The sequence below is a fragment of the Aulonocara sp. 'chitande type north' Nkhata Bay genome, linkage group LG3 (genome assembly GCF_057382095.1).
Source record: "Aulonocara sp. 'chitande type north' Nkhata Bay isolate Kocher_YH1m ecotype deep benthic linkage group LG3, A_spYH_male_GT1.1, whole genome shotgun sequence".
NCBI classification, from domain to species: domain Eukaryota; kingdom Metazoa; phylum Chordata; class Actinopteri; order Cichliformes; family Cichlidae; genus Aulonocara; species Aulonocara sp. 'chitande type north' Nkhata Bay.
The window spans coordinates 26,712,165-26,735,823 of record NC_141346.1 but is presented as its reverse complement, the minus strand read 5'-3'; the positions used below and the strand labels follow the sequence as shown (position 1 = coordinate 26,735,823).

Below are 23,659 nucleotides of genomic sequence, written 5' to 3'. Positions count from 1 at the left end.
GTGTGGTTTTATTTGTTTCAGTCATTTACCAGGAACATCTTTTCCTTTTTTCCATGTCTTCCGCCAGAGGTTAACACTGGTGAGATTCAGGGACACAGCACCCAGAGCAGTTCAGCGAGAAAAACCCGCCTAAAACTTCATTCTCTCTTTTTTTTCTCCGGGAGGGGTGGGGACAACTCTGGTGTCCAGCCGTGAATTTTTAGCCAAAGCTTGGCCTGTCTTCTGCTGCCGTACTCAGGTTTCCAGGTTAAGAAAAAACACCTGTATGAAGACACTAAACATACATTTAGTATTCGTATAAACATAACTGCCTAAATTATTGAACTCTTGAGGAGGGTTGATTTAACTCTTTACTAACTTTAAACCCCACCATAACAATTTCATATGTTCTTGACTGCAAACACAAAAACTGCTTGATGTTATTACTAATCATTTTCCTCCACAACACTCCAAATCATGTTCTCTCTTGTGTCCAGCAGGGGAATAAGGTGACCTCTACTCTCACTGCTTCCCCAGTCAGAGACAATATCTCACTCACACTTCCACACTTTATTGTTTTCCCTTTTTCTTGACTATTATTATTTCACAGAAAATCAACTGACCTACTTCTCCTTCCTCTTCTGTCATGCAGAAAGTCACACACACACAGCACTCGGCCCCCACCTTGTCTTTCTCTCACAGACACACCTACACACACACACACTCTAATCGTCCTTTCACAACAAAACTTCACAAACGTCCACTGCAACAGTTTTAAGCACGCAAAGCCAGCGAAAATTCACTCTCACATTCACTTCCCTAACAACTACAAAGTTTTCACATAGAAAAATAATCTAGACAATCTACCATGCACCGTTTTCCCTCCTTATACGAGAGACTCAACCAACTTTTAAAAGCTTTATTTACACAACATCAAATGAAGCACAGATCTCTGCCTTTTCCAGGTAGAGAAGAAATACGACCCAACTAAAAAATCTCCCAGCAATCACCCACAATTCTCAAATTTTGTCAAGATATTTTATCCCCCGCACTCCTACCTTACTGGAGTTTAACACAAGGGATCATTACTCATGGAATTCTATTAAACCATAGTCACATTAGGAAATCACAAACACAAGACTACAAGGTTTAGTTTATTTAATATACTGAAATCTCTTAACCACACTTCTGAGACCCCCTTTCACCTAACGAAAAGAAGCTCAGAAGGACAAATATGGAGAAATAGAGAGATGAAACCAAGGGCCGCAGCTGTACACACACACACTCCGCTCGTACTCGCGCGTGTGCCCGCTACTGCGCAGCACCACACAACCCCTCCTTTCTCCTAAGAAGAAATACACACACACACACACTCCTCTTTTCTAACAGCGAGAGAAGAGAAAGGCGTTTTCGTTTTTTCACACTCTGGATCCACACAGAAGAAATTCAACAACACAAGACAGTTTATACAATTTACACTTTTAAATGCAGAGAGAGAGAAAACATTTGACCTCTGTCATTGCCAACAAATGGTATAAAACAAAGTATTGAGATAAACTTTTGTTATAGAAGAAACACTCATTTTCCACCATAATTTGCAAATAAATTCTTTAAAAATTAGATTATGTGATTTTCTGGATTTTTTTTCTCATTTTGTCTCTCACAGTTGAGTAATAGCCATGATGAAAACTACAGGCCTCTCTTATCTTTTTAAATGGGAGAACTTGTACAACTGGTGGCTGACTAAAAACAAGTTACTGAAAAAGTATTCATGCTTAAAGTGCTTCACTGAGCTGAAATTTAAACTTAAAACATCAAGATATATTAAAATAAAAAGGAAAATCAAAATTAAAAGGACCTCAAAGGCTTCAAACTGAACATCTCAATATCTGAATAGCTTGATATATTATGGACTATCCTCCATTGCAGTCACATGCCTCTCCAGTCACATACCCCTTGAAGTCATGCTAAGGAGAGACACGACGATCAGCAGTGTGGCTTCATGTTGAGAAAAAGCACTACAGATGTGATGTGGAAATGTGTTTATATTGATGAAAACTCAAAATCAAACCAAAGAGATAAATTCATGCTGCTTATCGCAGTTGGACCATCAATTCTTCAAATGTAACTTTGAGCTCCTACATGTGTCATATTCATTGTTAAGTCAGAGTTTCACATCAAAGTTTTAAATACCTATGCTATGTAACTTTATCTCAGGTTTACAGAAGGTCTCAAACACGTTGACACACATTTGATGACTCCAGGTGATAATGCCTTGAGCCTTGTGCTTGAGTAAAAGCTGATCTCCCTCCTGACTGCTGCAGAGTTCCTCCTGTTCCTCTGTAATCTGTGGAGGCTCTGGTACCTCCTGGTCCAGACTGAAGTTCCTCGCGTGATTACAGACCTGCTGCTCATCCAGATCCTCCTCTTCCTTACAGTCCTGTTGTTGTGGGAGATCTTGAGGAACAAAAAAACACAGGAATGTGATGAAACAAGAACACACATTCAACCGTACAGAGTTAAAAACATGTCCATACCTATGATGTGTGAGTTTCTGTCGGGTTTCCGGCTGATATCCAGCAGTCTGTGCTGACGGTTGATCTGCACAGACTGCTGGCAAAAAAAAGAGATTTAATATGAAGGCAATATGAGCAGAGAGCACAAACAAGTTGAGGAATTGGCTGTGTTAGTGCAGTGAGAGAGTTATTTGTAAAGAAAACAGTTTTCACTAGCAGTCAAAAACACTTACGCCTGCATTTTTATTTTGTTAGATAGGAACAAAATGATAGCAGAAGTGCTGCCACGTGTCTGACCCAAAAAAGAGGACCAATTTGCTTATTTGGTAGTTCAATAAAAGGCTTCAATTAGTTAAGAGTGAGGGAACAAATTAGTTTTATGTTTGAAGTTTTGTCGTGGTATACAATATTTGAAATGTTAAAAAACAAACAAAACACTACATTTTCAGAAATATTAGTGGGTGTGTCCTTGTTTGTTTGTTTTTGTTCACTAAAGTGGCCCTCACATAAGATGACAGTGCCAGCAGTGGCCCACAGCTGATGTAACTTTGAGACCCCTGGTATACATGCTGCTCAGCGCATGGTTTTTTTTTTGTGAGACTCAGGGATCACAGTTTTTTTGTAGCCATTTCCCTCATTGCTGGGTTTCAGAAATATCTGATTTATTTTTGTGAAGGAGAAGCTCTCAAAACTTGAATCAAGTCACTGACTGGCCAATAGGTGTGTCGAATTTTGGATCACCTCAAATTTCTTGGGACCTCGGCCGAGTACATACTAAAACGTACCTGGTACCAGGTATTACCAACTAATGGTTAACCAATAAAATTAAGTCAGGTCAAGTAGATACTAGTGGAAAACGGCTACCATTCTCCTCTTTCTCCCTCATCCTTGCTAGAGATGATCAGTGCATGTTCAACAGTTTCTGGTGCATTACCATAAAAGCTGAGACCTATGGGGAGGTTTTCCATGCAGTGTATGAGAGTTCCTTGTTCCAGTTCCTGCACTGCATTCTGTTCAAACCTACACACTTTTAGATACTGTGTCTTAATATTCCTGCCAAATATTCTACATATGATTCTTAATGATAGTCTAAGGAGCTGGGAAAGAAAAGCGTCTGGACTTTTTCAGGGTTTCAGGGTCAAATGGTGGAGAGTCCCCCCCCCCCCCCCCCCCCCCCCGAGAGGAACAAAGGACCCCCTAATGATCCTCCACCTAATCACATGAGCCAAGGTGTGAAAACGGGTGTGGATCACAATCAGCCAGGGTTTCGGTTGAGCTCATTGTGAAACCTGGCCCCACCCTATCATGTGATTTCCTGAGGTCAGGTGGCCCAGGGCGTGAGTGGGTGTTAAGGCATCTGGGAAGGGATCTTAAAACTGAATTATTGATGAGAGACAGTTGGTGTCGTAAGCCACCGCCTCTGTTCAAAGATGGTTGCTCACAGTGGAAATAAATGAATTCTTTGACTCCTTTTTCAAACCATCTGTCCTCTCTGTCCAATATGTGAACATTGGTATCCTCGAAAGAGTGACCTTTATCTGTCAGTGCGCCCCAGGTTTGCAGCTGTGGCTACAATGTAGCTTGCTATTGCCAGTGTGTGAATGTGTGTGTGAATGGGTGAATGACTGAATGTAGTGTAAAGCGCTTTGGGGTCCTATGGACTAGAAAAGCGCTATACAAATGCAGGCCATTTACCATCTTTATCCTTATCTCTCACTGTCCACATCATTTGAGGAAAGATGTGGACACTTCCATAAGGCAGGTTTCTCTTAAAAACATAAATAGATGTTACCCTGTCAATCAATTCTTCTAACTTTTTTAAGAAAGATACGTTTGGACTGCTCATTCTATGAAATTCATCCAGAGACCTTGATGCACGTGGTTTGGTAGTGTCCCTACTGCACCTTCTGGAATGATCTAGCGTGACTCATTATTGAAAATATTGACTAACTTTTCTTTGTGCTGGAATGATGTAATGTTTGGTTTCCACAATGATAAAAAATAACAAGAGAATTAAATTTAAACAACCTATTAATAATCCTAGGTAACTATCACATCCACAAAGCAAAATTTAGTCATTTTAAATCTTTGTTCAAAACGTTTCAAAAGGAAACCGAGTGAAACACTAAAAAGCTATTTAGACCTTCTACCTGTGCCTAGTTCTTTTTATGTTTTTGTATAATAATCTCTCCATGGCTCTGTTCGACCTATGAGCAACTATCAATGAAAATTATGGGAAAAAATATCCTTCACAAAAATCTAAACGGGTAAAAGCGTATGCCTGCTGAGCGGCACGGGGGAAATGGCTTTCCAACAAACAATAAAGCAAACAATTAGAATCAGAATACTTTATTGATCCCTGGGGGAATTAACCACGTTTGACAAAAAGCCATACATATATGTGACTCTCTTATGGATCAGGCAGCATGTTATGGAGTCGTGTGTCTTTATTTTGCTGAACCACATCCCTACAAACACTCATCAGAGATCCGTTTCTCAGTATTATAGCACTCTTCATCTCCCTACAGGCGTATTTATCGCTGTTGTAGCTGAATCTGGTTCCACTCAGTGAACCACGGTCCGTTTTAAGATGATTTAAATCCGTTCTCGTGTCTTGTTTTCACGGTTACACTGCGCTCACTGTCCTTTTCCTCCACATTACAGACTTAATTTCACAACGGCTTATTTATTTATTATTTATTTTTCCGTTGTCGCCTAATGTTTGATTTTCATTCAGCTCTATCATAGCCTTCAACCTCTCTCCCGCCATCAACTTCTGCTCTTATTTCACTTCCTGATAAGTCACTTCCCTCTGCTGTCTGAATTGAATTGTACTCACTACCATTCAAAAGTTTTAGAACACACCAATTATTCTAGTTATTGCAATTAAAGTTTCATGTCAAATGTTAAAGTCCAATGAAAAGATTGAAAAGGTACAAATGTAAGTGATGAACTGCCAGAGGTTAAAAAAGGTAATAATAATTATTTATAATAATAATAATAATAATAATAATAATAATAACAACAATAATTAAAACTTTATTTATTTCAAACTCTTCACAAGAACCGCAGCATGCTTCACAATAATATAAAACAGATGTATATAAAACAATACAACTGCTCATACAGCACAACTCTAGTTAAAAGCCAGTCTAAATAAATGAGTCTTTAGCTGCTGTTTAAAAGAATAAATACAATGAGGTTACCCAAAACTGAAAAATAATGTACATTTCAGAATAATACAAAAATGCCCTTTTCAGTGAGCATAAAATGGGTTATCAATTTAAAGATGTTCTGCAGCAATGGAGGTTGATCCTGGACCATAAAATACTGCCAGTGGACTACTGATGACTGGAAGATGGGATTGAAATCTTCAGTTCATCACGCAGAATCTTTGTACACCATCAAGAAGGTGAAAGGATGGTTCCACAGTGTGTGGCATCAATTGTGAAACATGGAGGAGGAAGTGTGATGATCTGGGGCTGTGTTGCTGGATCCAGGGTCGATGACTTGTACAGAGTGAGAGGAACCCTGAACCAAAACATAAGTCCAAGCTATGCCAGAACTATTTCAGGAAAAAAGAACAAGTTGGTAAGCTTGAAAATATGCAGTGTCCAGCACAGTATCCAGACTTACCCCACTGAGCAGGTTTGGGATGAACTGGACAGAAGAGAGAAAGCAAAGCAACCTACAAGTGCCACACATTTATCGGAACTTTTGCAACAGATATGGGAAGAACTTTCTGAAGAATGTTTAATTTCTGTTGTAGAAAGAATGCCACAAGTGTGCTCGCCTGTTATGTCTGCTAAAGGTGGCTACTTTTGGCTGGTAGTGTATATATGAGGACACTTTTTGCTACAGCATCAAAAACTACAGCAGATTCTTATGGATATTTTGAATTTGTCCACAAATTCTTTGTATGATAATAAAAACATTATAATAGATGTCCTTATTGTTCCATATTAGGTATATATTAATATACTAGTAATACTAATATATACATATTAGGTATGTATGTGGGGAGAAAACCGTTCAATGAGGTGCCTGAATATTATTCATTTACATTATTCATAATCCAGTAAAAAAAAAAAAAGATAAATGAAATAGACATAAATTACATGTTTATTCTTGTGGGAAAAAATGAAATGTGTTACAGACATACATTGCACAAATTAAAATACATTAAATACATTAAAAACATTAAATATATTAAAATACATTAAAATCACTAGTGTCTTATAATTCTTTTCAAAAACATTCCTGATGACATGATGCACAGTAATATGTGTTTAATACACTGTTAATGTTCTGATTTGATGACAGATTTCACCAGGTGCAGGACAGACACATTTCTGAAATTCTGATGCAGATTACCATGATTAATGACACAATGCACTTTATTATTTAAGCTTTAATCAGCCTGAAAACATAGCAGAATGCAAAACATGTGGACAATCTGAGCTGAGCTACCACTCCATCCCTTTTAGCAGGGTGAAGACACATCTCTTGTGTTATTAATCAGATTTCAGGTTCATCGTGACTTGCTGAACACAGAAATGCATTATTAAAGTCCATTTGTCAATTTTATGGTCAAGGTCAGTTTTGGGATTTTTATGGTCATTCCATTGTATAATTCTATCACATGTTTGCTACACATTTTACTTTTGTATCTTCCCTCATTTCAAACACCACGAAGTCAAAAGCTACTATTTCCACGCAGAAAGAGTCAAAATTGTGTGAGTGCACGATAAATATTTCCATGTACAGCCAAACATTCCAACTTTTAAAACAGAAACTGTTCAAACTTAACCCACTCTGTCTCTGTACAGCAGCTGCACATTCAGTCAGATTAAACTATTTAAAGGACTCAGCTTAGGGCAAATAAACATTTCTATTCTCCACAATATACAGGTCCGTATAATTTGTTTTTATATTTAAAAAGTTTAACTATACTTTGTTTACATTATATAGTTTCCCTTACGCAGTATGATTGGGAGGCATGTCATATTTTCATTGCTATGCAGATGTAACCCATCTTTATCTATCCATAGCACTAGATGGCAAAAACAATTAATTAACTGCAGGAATGCCTTAAAGACATAAAGACATGGATGACCTTGAATTTCTTGGTTCTGAATTGAGATGAAACAGATCTGGCACAATGTCTCAACTTTATTGGAATTGAGGTTGTGCCATGGTTATCAGCCATAAGAACAAATTCAGATTTATATTGATGTAAGGTATATAAATGTAAGTACAGTTTGAATCAGTGCAATATTATTTTCACACATCAATGGACCACTGAACTTCTCAGCTTCTAAAATGTAAAGCCTCATTTAGAAACTACACAAGTACATATAATGGTCAGGGATCAACATGAACCTGTCTTCTCTATTTGACTTTAATCAACTCTGCAGTGTCTCCATCAGAGTGACAAAACCGAATTCCAGCATAGAGCGGCTGAGTGAATGTGGTCTGGACTCTGTGGAGGAGAGTCATGGTTTCAGAGACGCTGTAGAAAGACAGAATACCTGCTCTGTGATCCAGGTACACTCCTACTCTGGAGGACCGAGGACCTGAGAGGACAGTTGGGACTTTGTTGTGCCAAAATTTATAGCTGTTTGTGTCACAACGTAATGCCCAAGATTTGTCATTGTATCCAAGAAAACATTCATTTAGGCCCGTTTTTCTGCTGATATTCTTCAATGTGACTGCTACACAAACTCCTCTCCCTCTCCACTCCACCTCCCAGTAACAACATTCAGTCAGACTCTCTCTACTCAAAACCTGATAACATCCAGTGAATCTGTCTGGATGATCAAAATAAAATTGTTGTTGGTTCATAAATGTTGCTTTTCTGTTCCCCTCAGATAATAACAGATGTGTGTATGCTGTGTTTGGATCCAGTGTGATTTCATGTGAATGTTTTAAGAATCCAGCTCTGGTCTTTGGCTCAGGTGGTGACAGTAAAACATCCTCTTCAGTGACTGTCAGTGAGATGTTTGTCCATTCCTCTCTCAGAATGTCCTGTAGTTTATCTCTGGTCTCTGACACAGCTGCTGTCACATCCTCAAAGTAGCTCAGAGGACGAATATTGATGCTGGATGAGTGTGTAGACTCACTGAGTGCTGACAGTGAGGGGTAGTTGTGTAGAAACTGGTTGTGATCCTCTGTGTGTGAGAGCTGCTCCAGCTCGCCGTCTTTCCTCTTCAGCTCAGCGATCTCCTGCTCCAGCTTCTCCTGAAGCTCTTTGACTCGACTCACTTCAGTTTCCTGCTGGGATCTGACCTGCTGCTTCACATCAGAGCTTCTTTTCTGGATGAGACGGATCAGCTCAGTGAACATCTTCTCACTGTCCTCCACTGCTTTATCAGCAGAGCCATTGATGGCCTCCACCTCCTGTTGAAGCAGCTTCACATCTTTCTCTCGCTCCTGGATTCTCTGCTGGATGTTTAGTCGTCTCACCTCGAGCTCCTTCTGCTTCTCAGTCCTTTCTGCTGCAGCTGGGACTGTTTCATGGCCTTTATGTTCATCCATTGTGCAGAGATAACAGATACTCTGCTGATCAGTACGACAGAAAATCTTCATCACCTCATCATGACGAGAGCAGATGTTCTCCTGGAGCTTCTTGGAGGGGGACACCAGCTTGTGTTTCTTTAATGGAGCTGCATCATAGTGAGGTTGGAGGTGTTTCTCACAGTACGAGATAACACAGACTAAACAGGACTTGATGGCTTTCAGCTTCCTCCCAGTGCAGACATCACAGGCCACATCTTCAGGTCCAGCATAGCAGAGATTAGCTGGAGCAGCTTGGAGTCCAGTCTTCTTCAGCTCCTCCACCAACTCTGCTAACATGATGCTTTTCTCCAGGACAGGCCTCGGTGTGAAAGTCTTCCTGCACTGAGGGCAGCTGTGGATTCCCTTCCTGTCCTCTTCATCAAAGTGGGCTTTAATACAGTTCATGCAGTAGCTGTGTCCACAGGGAATAGTCACCGGATCCTTCAGTAGATCCAAACAGATGGAACAAGAGAAGATTTCTTCATCCAGCTGAACTCCTTTCTGCGCCATTTCTCCTCTCAGTGTCAGTGACTGTGTGAGTTTCACTTCCTTATAACTGAAACTAGTCTGAGCTCTGATCTCAACAACATGTTTCTGCAGTGAATGGAGCCTGTCAGCTCTTACACGTCACCACATGTTGGTTACACCCATCTTCAAAGTGCAGATCTGAGGGGGAGGGAACGAGGAAACACGTGGACAGAGAGGAGGTGCTGTGTTTAAGAGCAGGAAGAAGAGGGAGGGTTATCAGGCTGTGCTTCACTCCAGGAAGAGGAGCAGTTAGAGAGTGAAACTGTGTGTTTAACCATTTTTTATTTACTGCTCACATCAACGTTTAAGCTTGTTAACACTTTCTTCTATATAAATAAACTTCAGTTTAGAAATGTCAGAGTTCTCACTGAAGTTAACAAACAGTCCTTCAGTTTCAGTCAATGCAGGAGGATAATGATCCTAAACATACAGATAAGGCAGCCACTGACATGATGCTTATGTTGCATTTAAGTTTATGTTCATTTCAGTTGTTTCTCTCCCTCAAATACCATCAGAGGTGAAAGGGTGCAGCAGGTGTAGTAGTTGGTATATGAGTCAGTAAACAAATTAAAGTGTTTTCAAACACATTCATCTCCATAAAAATGTGATAAATGTTTGACAGGAATAATAAAAAGAAACCCTGACTCCTTTAAAAATATTTTTCTGTTGTTACAGTTGAGTTGATCACAACTTCTACAATCATTTTTAACAGGAACGTGGCTAAATACAGGTATGTGAGAACCAGTCAAAAGTGGCAAAAGTCTAGACATTCTGTACTTAAGCAGAAGTACAGACACTAGTGTTAAAAAACACTTTACTACAGTAAAAGTTGAAGTACTGGTTCAACTTTTTTACTCAAGTAAAAGTAATTAAGTATAGGCTTTGAAATGTACTCAAAGTAAAAAAAAAGTAAAAAGCAGTTCTTTGCAGGACATTTCTCCCACCTATTTTTTTTTTATAAAGCTAACTGAACCTTGTGCTATAGTAATGTAATAATTCTAATCGTATTCAACTTGAGTCAAAAGAAAAAGAAGGATTTTTTTTTTAAATTGCAATTTTTTTAATGCCATTATTGTACAAAGTGCCTTTGCCTCTTAACAGGAAAATGAGCACAGTCAGAGGTTAAAGTGAGATTCAGCAGGTGGAGAAACCAAAAAGTCAGTTTTAATCGCTCAGTGGTGGGGAAAAAAATCACAAGTTTGCCCGGCCCATCGGAGCCATCCGTGGGGAGGAAGCAACGATCGCGCCGCCGGCCCGGCACCCCATAGCCAGATGTTTGGACTAGTTTACAACTGTTGAGAATACAGGGAGTACAGAATTATTAGGCAAATGAGTGTTTTGTCCACATCATCCTCTACATGCATGTTGTCTTACTCCAAGCTGTATAGGCTCGAAAGCCTACTACCAATTAAGCATATTAGGTGATGTGCATCTCTGTAATGAGAAGGGGTGTGGTCTAATGACATCAACACCCTATATCAGGTGTGCATAATTATTAGGCAACGTCCTTTCCTTTGGCAAAATGGGTCAAAAGAAGAACTTGACAGGCTCAGAAAAGTCAAAAATAGTGAGATATCTTGCAGAGGGATGCAGCAGTTGCAAAGCTTCTGAAGCGTGATCATCGAACAATCAAGCGTTTCATTCAAAATAGTCAACAGGGTCGCAAGAAGCGTGTGGAAAAACCAAGGCGCAAAATAACTGCCCATGAACTGAGAAAAGTCAAGCGTGCAGCTGCCAAGATGCCACTTGCCACCAGTTTGGCCATATTTCAGAGCTGCAACATCACTGGAGTGCCCAAAAGCACAAGGTGTGCAATACTCAGAGACATGGCCAAGGTAAGAAAGGCTGAAAGACGACCACCACTGAACAAGACACACAAGCTGAAACGTCAAGACTGGGCCAAGAAATATCTCAAGACTGGTTTTTCTAAGGTTTTATGGACTGATGAAATGAGAGTGAGTCTTGATGGGCCAGATGGATGGGCCCGTGGCTGGATTGGTAAAGGGCAGAGAGCTCCAGTCCGACTCAGACGCCAGCAAGGTGGAGGTGGAGTACTGGTTTGGGCTGGTATCATCAAAGATGAGCTTGTGGGGCCTTTTCGGGTTGAGGATGGAGTCAAGCTCAACTCCCAGTCCTACTGCCAGTTTCTGGAAGACACCTTCTTCAAGCAGTGGTACAGGAAGAAGTCTGCATCCTTCAAGAAAAACATGATTTTCATGCAGGACAATGCTCCATCACACGCGTCCAAGTACTCCACAGCGTGGCTGGCAAGAAAGGGTGAAAAACTAATGACATGGCCTCCGTGTTCACCTGATCTGAACCCCATTGAGAACCTGTGGTCCATCATCAAATGTGAGATTTACAAGGAGGGAAAACAGTACACCTCTCTGAACAGTGTCTGGGAGGCTGTGGTTGCTGCTGCACGCAATGTTGATGGTGAACAGATCAAAACACTGACAGAATCCATGGATGGCAGGCTTTTGAGTGTCCTTGCAAAGAAAGGTGGCTATATTGGTCGCTGATTTGTTTTTGTTTTGTTTTTGAATGTCAGAAATGTATATTTGTGAATGTGGAGATGTTATATTGGTTTCACTGGTAAAAATAAATAATTGAAATGGGTATATATTTGTTTTTTGTTAAGTTGCCTAATATTTATGCACAGTAATAGTCACCTGCACACATAGATATCCCCCTAAAATGGCTAAAACTAAAAACTACTTCCACAAACATTCAGCTTTGATATTAATGAGTTTTTTGGGTTCATTGAGAACATGGTTGTTGTTCAATAATAAAATTATTCCTCAAAAATACGACTTGCCTAATAATTCTGCACTCCCTGTAGATTCCTTAATATAGATCAGAGTTAAAGAGAATATATTTGGGGATTGGTTGTAATATTACAATATGGCAGTTAATGGGAATACAAAATAGAAAAATGGGCCTGGGATGGGAACAAAGAACTGAGGTGCAGGACAGGAGAACAATCAACACCCACCCCCAGGGAGAAAGCAAGAGTTACTGAGGGTGAGGGGCAGACAAAGGGCAAAAGAGACACTACCTTAAAAGGAGATGGGGGTCAGGGTGTCAGCACCCTTGGCCACTGTACTAGTGTATTTTTGTGCAATACGTTTTCTTTTTATTGTCAATGGTGCAATAGACCTCAATACTTGAAATGTGCAATTTACTTGTATTTTTATTCCTATTTATTCTATTTATCCCCTTCGTATATTTTATTTATATATATATATGTGTGTGTGTGTGTGTGTGTGTGTGTGTGTGTGTGTGTGTGTGTGTATGTATAATATTCTGTAACTCTGTAACTTCTGTCGGTGCTGTGCTTTTGGAAACAGAATTTCCCAGAGGAACCCACCCGAGGGATTAATAAAGTTTTATCTTATCTATTTCCATTGTGGGGGTGTTTACTGTAGGGGGGAAGAGACCAGAAGTTTTAACTGTAACTGTTTTGTGGAGTTCTTTAGATCAGCCTTTAGCATAGGATGCAGTGTGCTGATCTCCAGATGCATCTGTAAGAATAATGGATAATAAAAGGATTGTGTGAAACATGGAAACATCTCAGCGTGATCTCTACCAGGACCAAAAGAATCGCAGAGACCGGCGTTGTCGCAACACAACAGCTTAGTAGCTTGAATAGTGCCTTTGCAAAAACAGCAATTGCATACACTCAAGTGAACAAATACACCCAAGAGCATTTAACCTACATAACATAATGCGATCAGAACTCACCTTCTGGCAATCACACACAGCAACAAACCAAGGGAATAAATATTGCCGGTGTTACAGATTAACTGGTGATGGTCAAACAGATCAGAATCAGAATCGTGTTTATTGGCCAAGTATATGTGCAGACACATACAAGGAATTTGGTTCCGGTAGATGGTGGCTCTCAAGCACAGCAATGTAAATCACACACACACACACACAAAAGATGGCTCTGGACTTTAACATAAACATAATATATTCAGTCCTGTAGAAAGTTACATATTTAAAAACATATGATCCTCTCTGGTTACTTTGGTATGAATAACTCTGAATCACTTTATGGTAAATAACACACTATCTGCAAAAAACTGTGAAAGAATTCCACATGACAAGTTTGTAGTTCAACATACAAGTGACGACCTTTGACCTTCATCAGGTTTTATTTAATTGTTTTAGAGAAAATCTCATATGCTCTTCATGCAGCTGAGTACATCAAGTGTTTAAAACGGAAACTGTGCAGGTCTGAGATCAGCAGCTTTGTGAAACACCAAACTGAGGTCCTGTTAATGCTGATATATAGTGACACAGTTACATGAGTGATTAATCCTTTTGTTTTTTTGTCTTTAACTTTATCAATAAAACAGCTGCAGCTTTCACTGACAGCACATGTGGTACTTTAACCTTTGTACTGTTTTCATCAGTTCATTTTGCAGTTAACATGTTGGATGATCTGTCTGCTGTCACTGGGTGGTGCTGAGGTCTGAATCTGAGGGCAGCTCCTGTAATCACAAAGAGAACAGAACCATCAAACTCAGATATAAATTTTATCCCTCAAAATTGAAATAAAGCTGATTCTTCTGTCCTCACACACTCAGGATCTGAAGTTCTTCTCTTGCATTTTTTTCAGTATTGCAGTACACTACAGTACTTTAATCCATAGTTCCTGATTAATGAGGAGTTACTGAAGTTCAAGCTTTAAAAAAAAATGTTACTGTCTTTACAGATGTGGCAAGAGACTGAAAACATGCTGTTGTTTGCACATATTTAATATTCAGCTGCAGCAGGGTGCAGCCTGCTGTTTTTAAAGTATAACACTTGTAATAAAAGTACAGTGACGTTAATTAATGACTGAGCAGCCTGGGGCGTTTCTCTTGATTTCTTTAGTCAGGGTAAATTCATTCACCTGCACAGATTAGCTAAACGAACCCTGACAGCCGAGTCCTCATCTTAGCTAGCTAGGTCTCAGGACCGAGCTAAGGACGGTAGTTACGGATTAGCTTACAAACACGTTTAACTTACCGAAAAAGTGCAGCAGGGCCTCGGGTCCTTCTGTCGGGGAGTCCAGTTTACTGAAGAACACCTCAGGCTGTCAGGTTAAAACACTCGGTCGTGTCTTCGTAGCGTAAACGCTGGCCCTCCTCTCAGAGCCTACGCTCTATCTGCTATTCCCGAACAGAGATACGCAAGTTTCTCCGTGACTGCAGCTGCCAGTCAAAGCTGCTATGATGACGTCTCACCCCAATTTAACATCACCGCGGTAGGAATTAGAATCAAACCTATGGGAGAGGAGACCCCTTGAACATAAATCAGCGTGATGAGAACCATTGATAACAAAAGAGAATAAATTTATTTTAGTCTGACCCCAGTCTTATCCGCTAACATGGAGGAGGCGGGGTTTATGACGGCGATAGAGACGTTTTGGCTTCATTTTCGGGGAGCTGTCGCGTTGTCCATGTTTTCTACAGTCAATGCTCCCCCCCTCCCCACCCTCACCCACCTTCTCATGCTCAGCACTCACTCACCCCCTCCCTCCTGGCTCACAGCTTCTTCTTCTTCTTCTTCTTCTTCCTGGTGGGAAACCAATGTTAAGGCACATTACCGCCCCCTGGCTCAGTAGACATTTAGATGAGAAAATACATATTCGACACATTTGAGGAAAGTACTAATAAAACCACAAACCAGGCGAGAAATTTGGGTGTAGTGATGGATGCAGACCTAAACTTAGAAAAACACATTAAGACAATAACAAAGTCAGCTTACTATCACCTCAAGAATATTTCAAGGATAAAAGATCTGATGTCTCAACAGGACCTGGAAAAACTAGTCCATGCATTCATCTTTAGTAGGCTTGATTACTGTAACAGCATCTTTACAGGTCTACCTAAAAAATCAGTCAGACAACTACAGCTCATTCAGAACTCTGCTGCTCGAGTCCTCACTAAGACCAAAAAAGTGGACCACATCAGTCCAGCTCTGAGGTCTTTACACTGGCTGCCTGTCCGTCAGAGGATAGACTTTAAAGTTCTGATGCTGGCCTATAAAGCTCTGAATGGTTTAGGACCAAAATACATCAGTGACCTCCTGACCCAGTATGAACCTTCCAGATCCCTCAGGTCATCTGGATCCGGTCTTTTATCAGTTCCCAGAGTCAGAACCAGACACGGAGAAGCTGCATTCAGCTTTTATGCTCCTTATATCTGGAACAAACTCCCAGAAAGCCTCAGATCAGCTGAAACACTCAGTTTATTTAAATCCAGGTTGAAGACTCACCTGTTCTCAGCTGCATTTGAATAAAGCACCAAATCCACACTTTAAGCTTAAATTTCAAAACTAACATTTTAACTACTGATTTTATCTGTTTTGATTTTATATACTGTTTTGTTTGTTTGTTTGTTTGTTTGTTAATTTGTTTGTTTGTTTGTTTGCTTGTTTGTTTGTTAATTAGTTTGTTTGTTTGTTTGCTTGTTCTAATCAGTTTTAAATCATGCTTTTTATTTGTTTTTGTTTCTAATGTCTCTGTAAAGCACTTTGAATCAAATTGTTGTTGAATTGTGCTATATAAATAAACTTGCCTAACTTGCCTTGCCTAAAATAAAATGAAAATAAATCAAATAAATGTTCCCTTTAGAAGTCTTAATCTTTTTGCTCTATAAAAATAGTTGGGTTTTTTTAAATCACTCATCTTAGCAGTAGGATATACATGAAAAGAGAAACAAATTAAGTTTGAGTGAAAATGTACATTTTTTGCACTCTCTGGACAACTGGTTCTGTGACTGAAATGACTCAAACCCGATTCACTTTGGTGAGTGACTCATTCAAACTCGATTCAGTAAAAAGAATCGAATTTACCATCACTAACAGACTGAACCATGCTGAGGTTTATGGTTAAACAAGTTCTCATCCTTTGTAAACCACTAATAATTAGACCAGACAGTAAATAGAGATGTCCTCCTCCTGTTTCTGTACTGTTTTTGCATGCTTATATCATAAAACTTTAGCCTGTCACCTTTGTAAAGCCCAACATTTCTGCTGGATCATATATCCTGTTTCCTGTTTTGATGCTAACCCCATGTTGCTCTCCAAAGCATTCAGAGTGTGAATGCGTATGAATGTTAGACAGTAAGCACTAAACAGTTTTTAAAAAGTGCTTGTGTGAATGGGGTGTGATTGTCACGGTTCTGGGTCAGTTTGACCCAGTAATTTGAGTTCTCTTGTTTTGGTTTGATTTTGTATTTTGTATTGTATTCTGATTCTTGTGCTTTGTTGATCAACAATAGAACTCTAGATCTCTATACAGTCCATTCTCTTTTGAGTCGTTCCAACACAGTGTGTTTGTTTTGATTCGTAGACCCCGAAAATGGTGCCACGCTCCCACAATGCATTGCGACATGACGCCAACTTCAAAGCTCTATACTGGTGACTTGATTGGAATCATTTTTTTTTTCTTTTTCTTTTTTCTTTTTTCTCTTGTTGGCTGTCAACCTTTGCTAGTGTTCTGGAAGAATGAGTTTATTTGAGACCTGAATGAAGTGTTTTGGTAGTTGTAGTGCATTTTGAATGTGAAATGAACTGCTTTGCCAAGCTGACGGTCAGTTAGGAGGATTGTGTGAAGAGTTTTGCAAAAGTGACCTAAGTATTGGGAAATGTGTCCTAGCGTCTGTAAAAAACTGTAAGTTTATTAGATTGATCAGTATTGCTGAACTATGAAATATTTTTTTTTGCATACAGGTATAACAGAATAGCTTTAGTGTAGTTGTTGTTTTAAACTTGAGTATGAACTTATACAAAATGCAGCAAGATATTTTAAAAAACAGTTTTGTTGATTAAAAAACACTATATCGGATTCATATCGGTATCGGCAGATATCCAAATTTATGATATCGGTATCGGTATCGGACATAAAAAAGTGGTATCTTGCCATCTCTAAAGAAGACTAGATTCCAAAAAAATAAATGAATAAAACAAGAAAACAAAAGACCAAAGTGAGACAACACACTGAACATGGACCACGAGACTGTCAAAATAAAACAGGAAACACAGAGACACACGAGCTTGCACAGGAGGAAAGGCAGAAGAGAGAGAGAGACATGACGGGCTGGAGAGACGAGACATCCTGGGTCAAATGAGCCAGAACCATGACAAACTTAAAACAAGATAAATGCAAGAATCCAAAACTAGCTCGGGCAGAAAACCGAGGGACACATTCACTGAGTCGAAGACTTGGAAACGAAGAGAAAAGAAGCACATCCATGTTTCTGTCCTGGTTTCTCTGCCTGTGTATGTGTGTGGGTGGATGTGCCAGAAAACTGTGGGAATCCCAGGATGTGCTTGTGTTGGATAGATGTAAGATATGTTTTCTTGTAGTGTGAACCAGCCTTATCAGAGCTCACCAAAGCTCATCCTTCATGGGAGAAGAAGTCGTATAAGATTCAAACCACATAAGCGTTGCCTCAAACACAGTGTTGAAATAAGGACGAGTTTTTGATGTTTAGCAGTCTGGACTACATCTCAGGCCCAGATGGATTTGCCCTAGACTTGTCTTTGACTCGACACCTGTGACGTCTCTGATGAGTGAGACGGGTAAAAACGATTCAGTCAAAGCTTCTTATGCTTTCATATTTAATCTGAAGACCATCAAAGAACTGTTAATGTCCTGCAGAGCTTGAACAGCAGGTCACAGACAGTGATTAATCAGCTTCTAATATCCGTCACTGATGCATTAATGACTAAATAGCAGGGGAACGCATTATTGAACATTATTATTATTTGTCATGCTAATAATTATGTAAGAACTTAGGAAAGTGGGTATATGGTGAGGCAATTGGATAAGTGGTCCATGCAGATGGCTGCTGATTGCCACACTCCCTCTGTAATGCGTGCGGTTGTCAGTATCTAACCCTCTGATATGAAACTACAATAACTGTTTCTAAGGCCACCAACAAGAGGTGTGGAGGTCTAAATTAAACCCTCCTCCTCCCAATCCTCCCACTCTATTTACTACATTGCTGTGTTTACCACGATCATATGATCCTGGCTGTCCTGAGTTGGCTATTTGCCACAATAAGAACATATTTTCTGTCATGTTCAGCTAGCAGCAATCTCACAAAAGCAAACGCGAATCTTTGAAAGCTGATTTTTAGTGTGCAGTCATAAGATTACATCTTTTTAAACCTTGTTTTGCTTCATATACGAGGAATGTGTCTTTAAAAATACTAATAAGAAGACAGAGCCAATATTGCAGAAGCTATGCAGAGCTAAATGTTAGTAGTAGTGTGCTTTCTACGGCTCCGAGAACCCCTGGCTGTCGGTATTGGGCAAATGCGAGTGGAGTGATGAGGCTGTGGCTGGCAGGGGTTGTATGAAGCTCCGCAGGCCATCTATTTGGTTTGAGCTTTAATCTCTGTGGCAACAAACTGGAGCCCAAGGCCGTCTAAAAATAATTTCTCTCTAGCTTTCCTTTTCTGTCATTCAGAGCATATCTTTTAACATAACCGAAGTTCCTCACTCATTCCCTATTAGTGTCATTCAAACATGCAGCTGGCATCTAGTTGGTAATGAGTTAATGATCGATGTGTGTGTGTGTGTGTGTGTGTGTGTGTGTGTGTGTGTGTGTGTGTGTGTGTGTGTGTGTGTGTGTGTGTTCCCGTCCCGTCTCTTATCATCTGAGAAGATGATAAGAGGGCAAACACAAGTGTATCCAGCCTGAACTCTTGTGTCTCGTGTTGTGACCTACAAATTGCACAGCTCTACATTTCATAGGACATTACATTACACTGACTTACATTACCAAGCAAGTGATACAGTATCAACGTGTGTGTCGTATCCTCAGTGGCAGAGAAGTGAGTAAACGAAGTGAGGTGGGCATTGGTACGAATGGGAACTCATAAGAATTTATCATCATCATTATTATTGTTGTTGTTGTTGTTGTTGTTGTTGTTGTTGTTGTTATTAGCATAATTAAAATCTCTGTTGTTGATAAGGATTTAAAGTGTGACAGCCTTGGCTTTGACCAGGACCTGTTTATCCCTTTGTACTGTCTTGCAGGTTCCTGGTGCGATTAGGAGCACCTGTATTCTCCCCGGAGCGTTTAAGATCTGACTGCCTCACCCTTCATTCACCCAGCATCCATGTTATTTGATTGGTTGGTTTCAGATGTTGTATTAGAAATAACATCTTGCTATAGTTCAGCCTAAAATCTTTAATAAGACTTAATAACATACAAATAACAAGGACTCGATCTGTGTTTGACTCGTTTTTCATGTTGTTATGTCAGAATGAGGTACTGTCTCCGATTCAGTTACACCATAAGTGGCTCTATATCGATTTCATGATGCTTTTTATATTGTCACTAAAAAAAGGGTTTTCTACTCACAGGAAAATGTAAAATGCATCATTTGGTTCGCTCCCTTGATGATTCAGGGCTCACCTCAAAGGCAGCGGATGTGTTATTGCCATTAGCGAGTCCCCTAGGGTTTGATTCGTTTTGCTATTTTTGTAGTCATCCTGTTCTCTCCCTGTGTCAACACGTTTAGGTTTGATGACTGTCAGAACTCTCACCATGTAACTTCATATACCAGTGCTATAATACACAAAAATACCTTTCATAGAACCAGAACAATTAGCACATTACTCATCTTTTTATTAGTTGCAGTTATATACCATCTGTTTGTTGAGATCTTTAAAAAGAAGCTAATTTGCAGTCGGTTTGGTGTTACAAGATTGTTGCAGTCCCTGAAATACATTATATAGACAAAGTGTTGGTCCACTCTTCTTAATCTTTAAATCCAGATATTTGCAGTCTTATTGCCACAGGTGTGCAAAACTAAGCGCATGGCCACGAAGTGTAATTTTACTCACTTTTGAAAGAATGAGTTGTTCTTTTTTTTTTTTTTTTTTTTTTTTTTTGGAAGTGACATCAGAAACAGCAGCATGTGACATCACGTGATGGCGGAGCTTCAGTTCATCCTTTGTCATCCTTTTTTTTTTTTTTTTTTTAATAGGACAGGGGGAAAGAATGAAATCATATATCCTGTTTCCTGTTTTGATGCTAACCCCATGTTGCTCTCCGAAGCATTCAGAGTGTGAATGCGTATGAATGTTAGACAGTAAGCACTAAACAGTTTTAAAAAAGTGCTTGTGTGAATGGGGTGTGATTGTCACGGTTCTGGGTCAGTTTGACCCAGTAATTTGAGTTCTCTTGTTTTGGTTTGATTTTGTATTTTGTATTGTATTCTGATTCTTGTGCTTTGTTGATCAACAATAGAACTCTAGATCTCTATACAGTCCATTCTCTTTTGAGTCGTTCCAACACAGTGTGTTTGTTTAGATTCGTAGACCCCGAAAATGGTGCCACGCTCCCACAATGCATTGCGACATGACGCCAACTTCAAAGCTCTATACTGGTGACTTGATTGGAATCAGGTGTGAAAGCTGATTGGAGTCTCTGCCTGAAGGTGGAGCCCAGCAGAGTGGAAAAACCCCGCACTCACCCGGACCATGACACATGCCTCATTCACACAAGCTTTTTTCCCTCTGCTTTATTGATTTCTATCAAACATTCATAACTTGTATCAAGAATCTTTTGTATGCAGACTGGAGAAGCGAGGGATCAAACTACCAACATTCTGATTAGCAGATGTAAATTAGAAGGTTAGTGCACCCGAGTGGTAGAAGAAATCCTAACTCAATGTTCTTTACAAGAGTGAAGGAAAACGAAAGCATTGATACTGTAAATAAGTGTAGATACAAATCATCTACTGTTATGAAAACTGTCAAGAAGATCAGTGAAGGGATTTCAGAACCACTAACATACATTTCGGGATTATTCAGAACGGTACTTCCAAACTAAATGAAAATAGTTAAAGTTCTGCTGCTGCATAAAACTGAGGATAGCCACCACTTCACAAATTATAGGCCTGTTTCTCAATTTCCAGAGTTCTCCAGAAATCTCAAAAATTTGTTCAATAATTGATGACACAGACATAAATTACTCTCTTAGAGTCAGTAGTTTCAGATCAAACAGTTCGGCATGATTGGCATTAATTACATCGATCGAAGGATTTAGAAACGCAATAGATCAGAAAAAGGATGCAGTTAGAATATTCTTAGATTTTAAAAACCTGTACAGATATCCTGTAAACTACAATGTCATTTATGCCCATGATGATGAGTGGATGTAAGCTTTTTATCACACCTGTACATTTAGACCAGGGGTCTCAAATTCGCGGCCCGGGGGCCACTTGTGGCCCATGTCACCCCTACTTGCGGCCTGTATATTGATGTGAGGAAATATATTGCAATTTGGCCCTTAAAGTTACTTTTTTTGTTAGGGAGTATTTGTTTGTTGTTGAGTACAATGTCAAAATAAGTTTTTATAGATCTTATAGATCCAAAAATTATTTAATATTAAGGCAATATGAGCAGAGAGAGGGATTTGGCTGTGTTATTTCAGTGAGACAGTTATTTGTACTCGCAGTCAAAAACTAATGTGTGCACTTATGTCTGCATTTTTATTTTGTTAAAAATGAACAAAATTATAGCACAAGTGCTGCCATGTGTCTGTCCAGAAAGAGAGTACCAATGTGTTTATTTGGTAGTTCAATGAAAAGTTTCAGTTAAGAGTGAGAGAAAAAATAGCATTCACTTTTGCAGTTTTGTCTTGTTATACAACATTTAACAAACAAAACGCTACATTTTTGGAAATATTTGTGGGTGTTTTCTTGCTGTTTGTTTGTTTGTTTTTTGTACTACTTAAACTAAAGTGGCCCTCCAGTGAGATGACAACGCCAGCAGTGACCTACAGCTCATTTAAGTTTAAGACCCCTGATTTAGACCATTTGTTATCAAACATTTTTTATTGGTGTGCTCCATTTCAAAACTTCTCCCACCACCAAATTTTCATCAGTCATTAAAAAATAAGTCCAACTTCTTTCAAACAACCAACGTCTCATGATAGTGATGTAAAAAATAAAATATAATACAGACTGAGGCAAGTTTATCCAAACAGTCAAAACATCAATTTTTACACTTCTATAAAACATCAGAAATGAAAGAAAAATAAAAACTTGTGTGGGGAAAAAAGGCATTTGAAAGCACTCTGATATGCTGCTTCCATATTTAAGAGATTACACCTGTGGGAATTTGTACATTAATTTTCAATTGTGACATCTCACTGACGCTCTCCTCACAGGTGCTACAAGGATATGCCATTTAAATCATTCTCTGCTGAGCAACGTCTGAAGCATGAAAAAACCTTCCAAAACTGTATACTGCTGTGGATTTTGCCATGAAACATTTAATGAAATAGGTCACCTGCATTTAATGGATGTGTTTTTCTAACGTGTTTATAACATCATTTTTCTATAGAATAACTAATCTTTATAGTGGCAGAGTATGTGACTAACAGATTAGAAGGTAGAAAAAATGTAGAGCGCAGACAGAGTCAGATGCTGACCCGTTTTTTTCTCCCTGAAAGCACAGACAGTTTTTATTGAGATACTTAAATGAGTTAATAGCACAGTATTTCTCTCTCTCTCTGCTAATATGAGTGAATGGAGTTCACCCACTAGTCTCTGTTTATCTCACTTTCTCTTATCTGTGTGGCCATAATTATTCTAATAAGACGTCTACATATTGTTTATATATCTATATAATATTTATTTGATTACATTTTGGATTCTGGTGTTTATGTGATTGGATCATCTATATTGGTCTTCACAATCCACAGCAACAATAATAAGGAGAGAGAGGATATTGCTTTCTTTTACACTTGCATGAGTAATACATAGAAGAGGTAGTTTTAAAAACATCAATTCACTAGTTACAAGTCCCAGGTCAAATCACTCTGTTTAAAAGAAAGTGTAACTGTCTGAGTCGCACACTGCCCAGTACCAGGTACGCCAGCTGCTGAAACTGTGGTGAATTGCACCTAAACCTCGTTTAGTTATGGTCACATGACCTGGGCATTTTGAACCACGCTTTGGAGCAGTGTTTGGAAACATCTGCGCTTCAGAAGCTCCATGTGAACACATGCGTTTTGAAACTTCCAAACTCGATTTGCACACAGGGGCAACAATCCA

General features: G+C 39.3%; 1 protein-coding gene and 1 long non-coding RNA gene across 2 annotated transcripts; both read right to left on the bottom strand.

The window, feature by feature from the left end:
* Positions 1-5,554: 5,554 nt before the first annotated feature.
* On the bottom strand, positions 5,555-9,683 carry LOC147334886 (tripartite motif-containing protein 16-like). The gene has a single exon (XM_086286878.1). It carries the CDS (start codon positions 9,561-9,563, stop codon positions 7,887-7,889), a length of 1,677 nt encoding a protein of 558 aa, XP_086143004.1. The 5' UTR covers positions 9,564-9,683; the 3' UTR covers positions 5,555-7,886.
* A 2,132-nt stretch (positions 9,684-11,815) lies between these two features.
* On the bottom strand, positions 11,816-15,064 carry LOC147334885 (uncharacterized). The gene is made up of 3 exons (XR_015128507.1): positions 14,943-15,064; positions 14,601-14,857; positions 11,816-14,080 (listed from the first exon to the last, which is right to left on the bottom strand). It is a non-coding gene; the product is annotated as an uncharacterized LOC147334885 (long non-coding RNA).
* Positions 15,065-23,659: the final 8,595 nt, after the last annotated feature.

Bases quoted from the DNA above. Each gene is read 5' to 3' on its own strand.
- LOC147334886 (XM_086286878.1), bottom strand. From the start codon at position 9,563: ATGGCGCAGAAAGGAGTTCAGCTGGATGAAGAAATCTTCTCTTGTTCC.